Raw genomic sequence first — 12,044 nt, 5'->3', positions numbered from 1 at the left:
TTAGGAAATTAAATTTAAAAGGAGTATAAAGTAACTTTCAATGCTGAAAAATATTGCTTTACTTTAAATTAACCTTAGTTTCCACAACTTTGTAGTTACCGTTTATTGCGCCCCAAAAGTTGTAAAAACCCCTCTTTGAACTTTGAAGCAACGAGGATAGAGAGAACAAATACTCGACGAGTTTAGAGAGCAACTTTTTCGAGTAATCGGGTACCCGAATATGCAATTTTAGGTACTCTGTAATCGATCAGTATTCTCCAATTACTTATTCGAGGTCGAGTTTAAGTACTCGACCTCAAAAAAGGGCCGAGTACTCTTAAAATCCATTGGTGAGAAACATGCTCTTGGGGCTGTGAATGGATTGTTAATGGAACTTCCTTATGATTTTGCGTGTCTTCAAGGCCGCGAACACAGATTCCATTTGCTCGTGCGCGAATTTTAACCCCGGAACATTTCAATTACTTGAAGAGTGACAGCGTGGACAGCTTGACCGACGGCTCAGACAGTTTTTGAATTGAACATACATCATGAGCATCAATAAAAGAGGTTAGCTACAATATCCAGAGTAGCCCAAGCCAAGAATGTATTTATTTATACTCAGGGAGAATGAATATGTTGAGACTATCGACGGACATGTTGAGGCTCAAAACCCGTCACGCTAGGGGGGGGGGGGGAAGTAGGCGGTCTTATTCTTTGCGTCCTTGCAGCAGCGTTAATCGCGTCGAAAAACGTAATTTTTAAGAACCAATGAGATTGCAGTATTATTTGATTTTATTAAAGCGGAGGAGCATACCGGGGGCCCCAACGGGTGGAATTGTAGAAACGCTAAAAATAATCTCGACATATTCATTCTCCCTGAGTATAAATAAATACATTCTTGCCCAAGCTGTTAGAGCTGTTAATCAAGTTGTAACTCGTCAAAAAAACGAGTACAAACCTTTTCTAAGAAATAAATAGAGCATTCTAATGACATTCCTTAATAGCTTTTCCGATCTCTTTTTATAAAAACCAATACCTAAACGCATGATTAATTTTTAGTATCTTTAAAATAATTTTATATAAATTATACTTTTTAGAATAAATTTAGATTTTATAAACATAAATTCCATAGAATAGTTCCAATGGGCTCTCTATGTACGTTTTGTATATAAATATTTATAAAATGAAATGATGTTAAAGTGCCGTATACAGTAGAGTACTATAAACGTCTTTGAAATGACAATAGTTATTTAACAAAAAAAATTATATCGTTAATTGTTTGGTGGCAGCTGGGAGCAAAAAACACAGCATCCGACAGAAGGAGAACGCAACCCGTCAAAAGTCTTGCATTTTCTTGCGAACATTTTTCATTGGTTAGACGCTTTAGCGCCTGCTGCCGTCAAAAGGAGATAATTTTGAAATTATCTTCCCCCTCACCCGTAAAACGTTCGGCGTAAAGGTTCGTCCAATGAAATTTGTACACAACACTGCGTTGGCGTGTTTCACGCTCTCCTTGTGCGCTGTCTTACGACACTTTAACTCTCGGCTGCTCCGCACTTGCGCTCTCGGCAAATACCCGAAATAATATTTGTACACTCATTATAGTTGGAAATGAGTTCGCTCGTTTTGCACCATCTTTGATTTCGTTTGCGCCATGAAAGTTTCTAAATTATATACGTTTTTTTAACCACGCTGTAGGTAGCCCAAGTAGCTGCGAATAGATGCTTCAATAAATCATCCTCAGAGCCGTACCTAGACCAAATGGCTCATTGGGCAAAACATCAAAATGGCGCCCTCATAACCTTAGGTAGAAATATTTTACGAAAAACTAATACTCAGAGAAAAATATTTATTTTAAAATAACATACATATATTTCATTATTTTCGAGTTTTAGTGAAACATTTTCAATTTATTTTTAATAAAATTTTAAATTTTTCAATATCTAATAGTTGATTTTATAAAATAAAAGTGGTCTTGCCCAACTTGTTCAAATGTTGCCCTACGTCACGAGATCACGTGTCTTTCGAGTCACGTGAGTGACGAGGATTTCGCTTCATTTCTGGCTTCCGCTTTGGAAAAAAAGCCATTCGGTTAAATTTGACCTTAAGCCTTGCCAAAAATGGAATCCATAACAAACATGTAAGATACATTTATTTTTAATTTATTTTTAATATTAGTATAAAAATCGCAATAGTTGTTTTATTTTGTATCTAAAACAATTTCTTTATTATTAGAGTGCCAAGATTAAAAAAGGTCAAAGCAATAGCTGTAAACAAAAAGGTAATATTACCTAAAGGGAACTGGACGAAACAGATGAAGATAATACCACCGATTTTTAAAGAAAACGCCATAACTAAACATCACAATGACTTAAAGGCAAAGAAACATTACACATTAGGCTACAGAATGTTTAAGGCCAGTAAAGTTTCAGAGGTATTTCTAAGTCAAGACCAGATAGCGCTTCCATTAAATGAAAAATCAGGAGCTACAACATCAAAACAAAATTGTGCAGCTATATATATTAAAAGTAAAGTTGAAGGCTCCTTTTCACTTCACTCAAAAAAAAATGTTGCCATTAAATTAAATGTTTCAACTGGCTTGGTGGATTCAGCTTGGCGCGGGTGCAAAGCAGGGGAAGGTGGTGGTTGCAAACATGTTGGTGCTGTGTTATGGTACATTTTAGATTGTAAAAGAGAAGAAAGAAAATTTTTACCAGATGACCAAGCATGCACCCAAAAAGCTAGATCATGGAGTGCTCCAACTGAAAAAGCTTTGTCAAGAAGAACGTTCAACGAACTAGACTTCATAAGACATAACCCGGGAAAAAGTAGCTCAGTGCTTCGGGATATAAGTAAAAAACAGCAAGCATACTGCAGTTTACCAGACCTGGGGAATGAAAATGACATCAAACAAATGCAAGAGCGGATCAAAACGTCTATGGAAAGATTAACAGCTGGTAAAAAGCGCTCCATGTTATCTAAAATACAAGAAGGTAACAACTTTGCTCCAGTTTTTCACTCGGCTACTGTATCTAAAACTACACCAGTAATGGACATAACGACTGAGTCGGCATTAACTGTGCGCTTAGTACAGCAGATACCTCTTCCTGTAGGGTTATTGGAAGTTGACGAAAATCTTCTACCACTGTTAGTTAGAACACTAAGTCTAACACCCGAGACCTTAAAACTTTCATTGGACACTGCTATAACTCTAGAAAAAGAGACAAGAGAACAATCCAACTGCCTTCTCTGGAAAAGTGAAAGAAAAGCACGTATAACAGCGTCGAAGTTTGGATTAATCTGCAAACGAAAGAAAACCGTGAATGAAGCCTTTCTCAAAACTATATTTAACGGTGCTGACTTATCTAGAAACAAATATGTTCAAGAAGGCCTTAAAAATGAAAATATTGCTACAGAAAAATACAAGTTGATACGCAAGAATATAACCACATTCTCAGTTGGGCTTTGCGATGTTTGGAGCCTCTCCGGATAGATTAGTGGAAGAAAATGAACAATTCGGTTTGTTAGAAATCAAAACTTTATCAAAATGCAAAGAGTTGGGGATCAGTATCGAGGAAGCTGTGGAAAGCAAAGAAACCACAAGTAGATTTTTAAAGAGAAATGAAAATGGAAAATTAGGACTAGATCGTAACCACAATTTTTTTTACCAAATCCAAGGTCAGTTATTTATAACCAGTCTTTCTTGGTGTGGTCTCCTTGTCGATTGTGGCAATAATCAACCATTTTGTGAAATAATTTTGCATGATAAAGTCTTCTGCTTTACAAAAATAGTTCCTAGTCTTTTGACCTTTTATGCTGACTACGGGGTACCTTATTTACAAAAAAAAAAGATCTTTAAGAAATGTTAAAGGCTGACTACATAAATCTTCGGTTTACTCTGTCTTTCACTGTAAGTAGGCTGACCACAATACACGAGTGCCATGCAGTCAGACTATTTGCAGTGTAAGACAAAGTAAACCAAAAATTTATGAAGTTGGCCTTTAAATAAAATAAGTGAGATTTACTAAATGAAATTTAGTGAGATTTAACAAATGAAATAAGTGTGATTTTAATAGTTTCAAATACAAATGTATTATAGCAAATAAAATTTATATTTCATGGAATTTATCTTGTCATTTTTTCATGTCTAAAAGAGGCTCGTTACAAAAGTTCACTAAATATGCGCAAATTTTCCAAACTTTATTTAGCTGATTGCGCATAGAGTTTGGAAATACAGTATTTAGAAGATGATACTTTTTCAGTATTCTTATAACCCTCTCCACGTGAATTCGTAAGCTAGCTATTTCCCTAGTATCTAGTTCTTCTTGTAATGACAACTGGGCTTTCCCATTTAGAAAAGGAGGCATATTGAGTTGTACTCCTTTGCCCTTAAGTAAATCTTCAATAATGAAGCCCCTATCCGCCATTACGGAATCTCCGGAATCTAACAAAGCTATTATCCCACATTCTTCCGTTAATTCTTTATCAGACATTCGACCTGGGACTAAGTCAGATATAAAACTAATGAACCCGTTAGGGGTTATGCCTATTAAACCCTTAGCTGTGTTATGGGTTTTGTACGTCGACCAGGTGTCGCTTTGAGTTTTAAAGTCATCAGGGTTTTGTATGAATAGTTCTGAAGCGTCGATGATCACCCTCGTTGATGGAAATTTTAATTTGAATTCTTCAGGCATGAATTCATCTACAACTGCCCGAGAAGGCCAAAGTTGTAGGTTGGATAACCTACAGTATAGCAAGTCAAACCAGGTAATACATAGATTACAAACCGTTGTCACTGAAATACCGAACCGATATGCCAAGTCTTCTTCCAGAAGGCCAACCTTGATTCGACACAGCACTAAAAACAATTGATCTTTAAATGATAACATCATTGGACGGCCTTTGTTGTTGAAATCGTTCCTTTCAAATTTGCGTTTATACCCCTTCGATCCATTGTAAAGCTGTAAATTTTTCAAATCCGGTTCAATTTTTCACAGCCGGTGTAAAACTTCATCATCGAAGCCGAGTGAGACACTTTTTTCAGCGAAAACCGGCTCGAGTCTTTAAGTTTTATTTGTAAGAGGTGATTTTGTCTTTGTAAAAGGTTAACTTTTTTAAGTTTGTTAAAACTTTCAAGTTTTAAAGAATTATTCAAATCATTTAGATTAATATTTTCAGTATTCACTCGGGTCATTTCCTCCTTAAGTTGTAAAAGTTCCGCTCTTAACTTTTCATTTTCATTAGTTAAATCAACGCAGTTTTTCTTTAACGTACGTAGATTGCATAATTCATTCCTATGATCTTGGATAATATCGGCCAATGACACTTGACTATTGAAGCAGTAATTATGTTCTAAAAAATATATTTTAAATAATGTAATACGCATGTTTCTATATTTACATAGATGTATATACAGGTCGTCGCGTCGCTTTAAAACAAAAACCACGTATCTTTTTAAAATTGGTGTAAAACGTTACATGGTTTTGGTTTTAAAGCGATGATGCATATACGTATATATATTTCAGCGCAATTCTTACCACTCTCTTGTCCATTGAAACATTTTGGTCTGGAAGCGTTTTGGTCTGACTCTAGCAGGTTAATAACACGTTCATCTACTACTTGACTAATAACGACTTCATGTGATATCGCAAGAGTATTGCCATCCAAAGGGTTACCAAAGTACACTGGAAAGTGATCAGATTTTTTTTTACGACCATCCTTTCGAAAGTGGAAGCCACAAACTGACTGGTAAGGTAATCCAAGGGATTTATTTGCCACAGGTGTAGACCATGGTCGTTTTGTTGAAGGAGTAGAAGTTTAATTTGTATTGTACTTTATAATGCTAATCCAGTTATTTTTTGGTTTTCATCTTTAGGGAATGGGCTAAAGGTCACACCAGGACTTTTTAAATTTGAAGTTTTACACCCTGGCACACAGCAAAATCGTCCAACCATGATTTATTACAAGTAGCTTAAAAATAGAGTACTGAGTTAAAAACAACCACAATTTATTTCAAAAAGATTGAAAGAGAAAAAACATACCTATCCAAGCCAAGGCTTATTGTTGATAATTGTTATTAACTCACAAAACTACTAAATCATCGTTTTAAACATAGCTGAGTTTAATAACGGCTAATTCACACAATATTTAAAAATACCAGAAATGGTGTTTTAAATCTTTTATATCAAAATAATAACGAAATAAAACAGTTCAGGCGAACGGCGGCTCGACCATGAAACGAACGGATATAATAAACGCGCTTAACATATTAAATTAGTTTATTAAATAAGTTGTTAATAATAATTAATTATAAGAAACGCAATGAGCATAACTGCCTCCGTCAACAGCGAAAAATGGTATATATCACAACAATTCCGCTTTTATAAAAAGAACCAATCGAATTATCGCAAGGAGTAATAATACATCTTACACATCTGGCACAAAGCATATGTCAATAAACAAGGAGTAATGATGTATAAATTGAATTTCATGCCCATGGTTAAAATGATAATAATATTTAAGTAACACGACAGATACTTCATGGTTTTAAAAACATTACTTTAATGTTAAAAGCGTTAAAATTCTGCAAGCTTTCGGGTACGTGCCCCTCGTCAAGCGCTAAATCTAAATTGATACTCTTCAATATCTAATTATGGCTCATTATTTTTATATTTCTTTGTTTGTATGATTTTCATTATTACTCGAATTAGTCAGTGGCGTAGCAGTCTGTATAACTACAGGAGTAGTTGTGACCTCATTGAAATGATTATCCACGGGCTTTTTGGCATTTTTTCTTACGTACGGTCGTGTCATTTCACCACTATTTCACACGAATTAGATTCAATATGACTAGTATTAACCAGTAGCTTAGCTGTTTGAGTAGTTACAGGTGTTATTTTTCCGCTTGAACTGATTAGAAAGTACCTAATAATAATAAAATGTTAAATTTATATTTCTTCCAACCTAGGAACCCTACAGTAAGCCTTCAAATCCTCTGTAAAATTGCAGAAAAAACATGTGTCTACAAAATTTATTATTCTGACAAACATAAACTCAACTCAAAAAACTACATTAGTTTCAAATAATAATAATAAGATTTAAAATAACAAAATACACCTGCTGATCGCGTAGGTATATCCCGACACGAGGCAGACTGACTGACGGATAGATTGAGGAAGAACCGAAGAAATATAATACGAAGAGTCTGACCTTTTATACTCTTCTAAATGAATTTCGTATCAAAGGGCATTATCTTCAATTATCTACCTTTGAACGTGACGTTGTTTTTGGTTTTGTTATTTCAGAAAGACTCTTTTAAAAAAATGCTATAAAAGATATTATACACTTTTGTCGGCGTGTCTGGTGATCTTCCTTGCGGCGAAATAAAATCAGTACGTTGGGAAAAAGAGCACTATTTTCATAAGGTTGAATATTATGTCAACGAAGAGTATTATTGCATTGGTATTTTAAAAAAAGCAGTATATCAATCGTCACCAGAATCATGACTCGTGAACCCCATTAGCTGTAACACAATCTAAATATTAAAAAAAAGTACCTAGAAAAACACGGACCAAAAAATTCGTTTGAAAAGTTTGTAATAAAATCCCCCTGTATTAGCCATTCTCATTAGCGATGAAGCTGAAACTTCATTAAATAAATAAATTAAATTTATTGCTTCCTTCGTAAACTTGAGCTTTCCTATTTTGCGTCATAGGGTCATAAGGTTTCAAGTTATGTCTAGGGAGGGACGTCATGGTTTTTAAAATGCCTAATGTCATATTGCACTATTTAGATTATAATATTAGAAATAAAACAAGACCAACGACGGTCAGAATACACACAATCCTTCTAATGTGTTAAGTTTGTTTCAGCTATTCACAGCATACATAATTGTATTTACACTTATTTGTTACTTCTGTTTTTTTAAATTTTTGAAAATGCTAAAAAATAGAAAATATAAAAATAATGAAATAGTTCGAAATTAATTAAAATTTTTGAAGGGGGTACCCTTAAAACTGGTCAGATTCCCATGTTATTTTCAATGGGAAAATTTCCATTTTGTGTTGTCAAAAACATTTTTGGTTGCCGTGGCAAAACGGTTGCCCATTGAATAAATTCCCTTTAGGGTTTTTCAAGCTATATGAAGGTCTACCAAACCCCCGAGTTTGAACTTCGGGTCGTCTCCTTGTAAGTGTTACACGGTTTGTTTAACCCACCAGTGTTTTGTAGTTTTCTATTATGCTCCTGTAAATTTCACTTTCGTCTAACTCAACAATATCATCCTCAAAATTATTTATCAAAATGACTGGCTTTAATATGATTCCTCGCGGCGTTGCCATTTTGACTTGGCATAAACCGTAAAACACCAGGCAGGCAGACTGCTACAAAGCTTAGCAAACACGTGACGAAATATCCCTTTGATCTAAATTTCGTATTTGAAAATAAAAATTTACTTTAAACACTCCTTTTGTTGTTTCCAAAAATATTGTTAAAGGTTGTTTGAGTTATTCTTCGGGTCAAAACATACTTTTCACCTTTAGCTAGCATGAATCTTACAACTTGAACAATCGATTATGCGATTATTTTCAGACCTTCAGCTGTTTCACTAGTGAGAAGCATGATGTATCATGTTACGCTGTTTCTTTGAAAACGTTTCAGAGGAAGAATAGACTTTGGTCTCCCAATTAGTGAAGTAACTTATGAAATCAGTTTCCAGCCATGTAAGTCTGTTGTCATCGGGGAAGAAGTAGGGTTTCAAGTTTAGGTTTCGCTTAACGCTTATGCCACGCTATTAAGTGATTAGACACATTCACCATATAAAAAAAATCGTACATTAACCGAAATAATCAGCCAGTTTCGGTAGCTTCTTCCCCTATCTCTTGTTCTATACTAGTGGCCACAGTAGCGCTCATTACTTGCGATGCATATTTTACCAAATGATCCGATTTTTAATGGGATATTTTTAATTTGGGGTATTTTCTGGGAACAAGATGACAGTCCCGGTAGTAAAGTATGTGTTTTTATTTACACGAAGAATCTTGGTACTAGATAGCTCGCGGCTTTCCAAACAATTCCTACAAGTCTTGACCAAATGTGGGGGATCGAATATATAATAATAATAATAATAATAATAATAATAATAATAATAATAATCAGTTAGGCTAATACCCAAGGCACCACCTTAGGCCTAAGTCATCATGCGACTTTCAAAACCATTAATTTAGGTGGCCGGGTTGCACTGCGTAGGAGGGTGACGGCAAGCCCTTCATGCCACGCGAGCCAACAGCTCCATACACTCACTATTACCGTTAACCTCAGCAAGTTTTTACGGAAGGGGAAACCGAAGAGTTCGAGGGAAACCCCTTAAACCAGTGGGGAGAGAACTCAAACGCGGAAGGAGTTGTTCCGAGTTTTCACACAGTGCCACAAGCTGGGGTCAAACACGGCTCCTCTTGCTGCGCGGCGAAAGCGCTAACCACTCCGCCACCCCATTGAGTAGTCGTTCCGGATCTTCTTTAGCCCAGCAGGTTATTCCATAGTGTGCAATTCCATTTTCGTTATTTGGTTCTATTGATTTAGGGCCCGGTGCAGAGACGATTTAAAAATTATCGTAACTTTACGAGGATTGTAAAGTTACGAGAGCGGATTTACGATGTCGTAAAGTTACGATTTTTTAAATCGAAATCGCGGTGCAGAGACAATTTTTCGGGCTCTCGTAAATGACGAGTCTGGTATTTGGGAATCTGTTTTTGTTTAGGCTCCGCCCACTTATTGACCAATGAGAAAGCGTTATTTTGACGCAAAAATTTAAACATTTGTTTGAAGGCTCAACTCTATTTTAAAAGTTACTTATTTTTCGTGATTTTACACATTTTAAGAAAACAAGTTAGCTGAAAGTATTTTTTTGAGAAAGAATATGGGGAAAATGAAACCAGGTGAAGAGAGACAACCAAACTTTAGTACAAGAGAACTTCAAGCAATTATTAATTGTTTGGAAGCTAGGCCTGATTTATTGAAAACCTACAAAAGTAGTGAAGATGTGGAGAAGGCCTGGGCAGAAATTGCCCACGAAATTGCCTGTATATATGGGTATGGGCCTCATAAGAGCGACAGTAAAAATAAGAGCTAAGTGGACTGATTACAAAAGCACCGTTAAAAAAAGGAGGTGTCCGTTTGCCGTTTAATAAGCGAAGCTGCGTTGCACGGGATTAGAGGAGTTGATAGTTCACAAGTCAGGCACCAGGTTGGTTGTTTGTGCAAAGCTAGTGTTTTGAAATGAAACCACAATAGTCTAATTAAATTTTAATGAAAAGCTAGAAAATCCTCCATTGTAACAAGTGAAAATATTTCAGTGTAGCACGACTCATTGGCACTCCTAACTCTGGACTATTTCGGGTTACTCCCCTCAATATGCCAGCAAGTGTGGGTGGTGACGCTATAGATTTTTCACTGAAGAGACATGGTAAAATGGGCTTAGAAGTAGAATCACAGTTTCATTGGTTAAACATAATCTTGTTTAGCTTCCCAAATTGATGATCTTGCATGAGAAAAGAAGTTTAGAAATATGGAAGAGTTGGTCGCAGATATTGGTACATTTCAATAAGGTCACGTAAAAACTAACCAGTCCTTTACCTTATTTGTACTCTCATAAACAGATGCAAGAGCAATGGGTAGTGAAAACCCATTTCCTCCACCTAGGCCTACAATGAAACCTATAGGGCACAGTTTCTTGTTTCAAAGGCAGATCTGATACTGATATCGTTGTTCACATTTTGCCAGAACAATCTGAGTACATGATTTTCACAGGTTTAAAGCTTGGTTCACATACGTTAGCAGCTTTTCCATTTTCTCTGTGTTCTTGCGTTCCACAGCACTACAGAAGGCCGAGTGGGAAATGAGAAAATACAGAAAATTTATCCCAGTGAACCAAGTTTAACAATTTGAAAATTTAAAAAAAAACTTAAATTGGGTATTAAATTTTAGTGGGAAAGACTTTTAAGTTAAAATGTAAGTACATTATAAAGTAATTTTGGGTCAAATATTCAGGGGAAAAATCTACAAAACTCAAGTTAATTTGAACGATAATAATTGTGGCTATACCGTGGAATGTGGTTGATAAAGACTTTTGAAAATATTGATAAACTCACTTGACAGTTCAAAAAGAAGTCACAAAAGGCAAACTACCAGACACCCAGCACCTAAGCCTTCTTTAACAGCTGCTAACACCTTAGAAAAAACAGCTCAGTCAGTTGTGAATTATCAAGAAATGCAATTTTGGGTTCAATACTTTCCGAAATGGTAGCCAAACGGTCACAAGATGCCTAACTTGGCATTGCATTTTCCAATCATTTAGAAAATGCAAATAGAATTCTTATTGGCATTCACAACACTCAAGTAACTGTTGAAAATCTTTACCTTGGTGTTACATCAATTCCACTTCCTAACCCTAAAACAAAAAATCATTGATATGTCTAATCTTTCAAAATAAAACTGGTGCAAATTATTAATTACTTATCTTTAGCACTATGATTGATGTTTTCAAATATATTATCATCCTTTCATATGCATTATTTCCATCTATTTATATTTTGTAAACCACTCTATAAACTCATTGTTCATTATGTACCTCTTTCATTTTTCGCAGCTGTTATTTTTTTTACTCTGATCAGCTAGTTTTTTTTCTAATAAGAAGCCTCCATCTACCCACCAGATTTTTTTCGCAAATAAAAGGCGCCCTTTTTGAATTTTTAATTATTCAAATAAATTACCATGCTTTCTTTTAATATATTTTTTTTATTGGCGAAGAGCAATTAATTTACATTGAAAAAATATTTGAAAGTAATCGACGAATAACATATTATTGAACCAGTAATAAATAACAAAGAATAATATCACAAGAGAACAAAATCATTGGAGTTATTAGAGAAACTAGAGTTTTTAGTTCCAAAATTAGAATCCTTGACCATGTGATTACATTATAAGAAAATTTGTTCTACAAGTATGTCCCCAAATTAAATTTAATAATGGGAGAGGGCGGTTTTAATTTTAAAAATCAAATCATATCG

At 35.1% G+C, this 12,044-nt stretch overlaps 1 protein-coding gene and 1 long non-coding RNA gene across 2 annotated transcripts; both read right to left on the bottom strand.

The window, feature by feature from the left end:
• Positions 1 to 4,112: 4,112 nt before the first annotated feature.
• Positions 4,113 to 4,673, bottom strand: LOC149955624 (uncharacterized). The gene has a single exon (XM_090166717.1). It carries the CDS (start codon positions 4,671 to 4,673, stop codon positions 4,113 to 4,115), a length of 561 nt encoding a protein of 186 aa, XP_090022843.1.
• A 5,878-nt stretch (positions 4,674 to 10,551) lies between these two features.
• Positions 10,552 to 11,454, bottom strand: LOC149955623 (uncharacterized). Its single transcript, XR_016478136.1, has 3 exons — positions 11,267 to 11,454; positions 11,127 to 11,205; positions 10,552 to 10,852 (listed from the first exon to the last, which is right to left on the bottom strand). It is a non-coding gene; the product is annotated as an uncharacterized LOC149955623 (long non-coding RNA).
• Positions 11,455 to 12,044: the final 590 nt, after the last annotated feature.

The sequence above is a fragment of the Leiobunum rupestre genome, chromosome 2 (genome assembly GCF_980474605.1).
Source record: "Leiobunum rupestre chromosome 2, qqLeiRupe1.1.hap1, whole genome shotgun sequence".
NCBI classification, from domain to species: Eukaryota; Metazoa; Arthropoda; class Arachnida; order Opiliones; family Sclerosomatidae; genus Leiobunum; species Leiobunum rupestre.
Note: the sequence above shows the minus strand (reverse complement) of the source record. Positions and strands in the feature narration are given on the sequence as shown.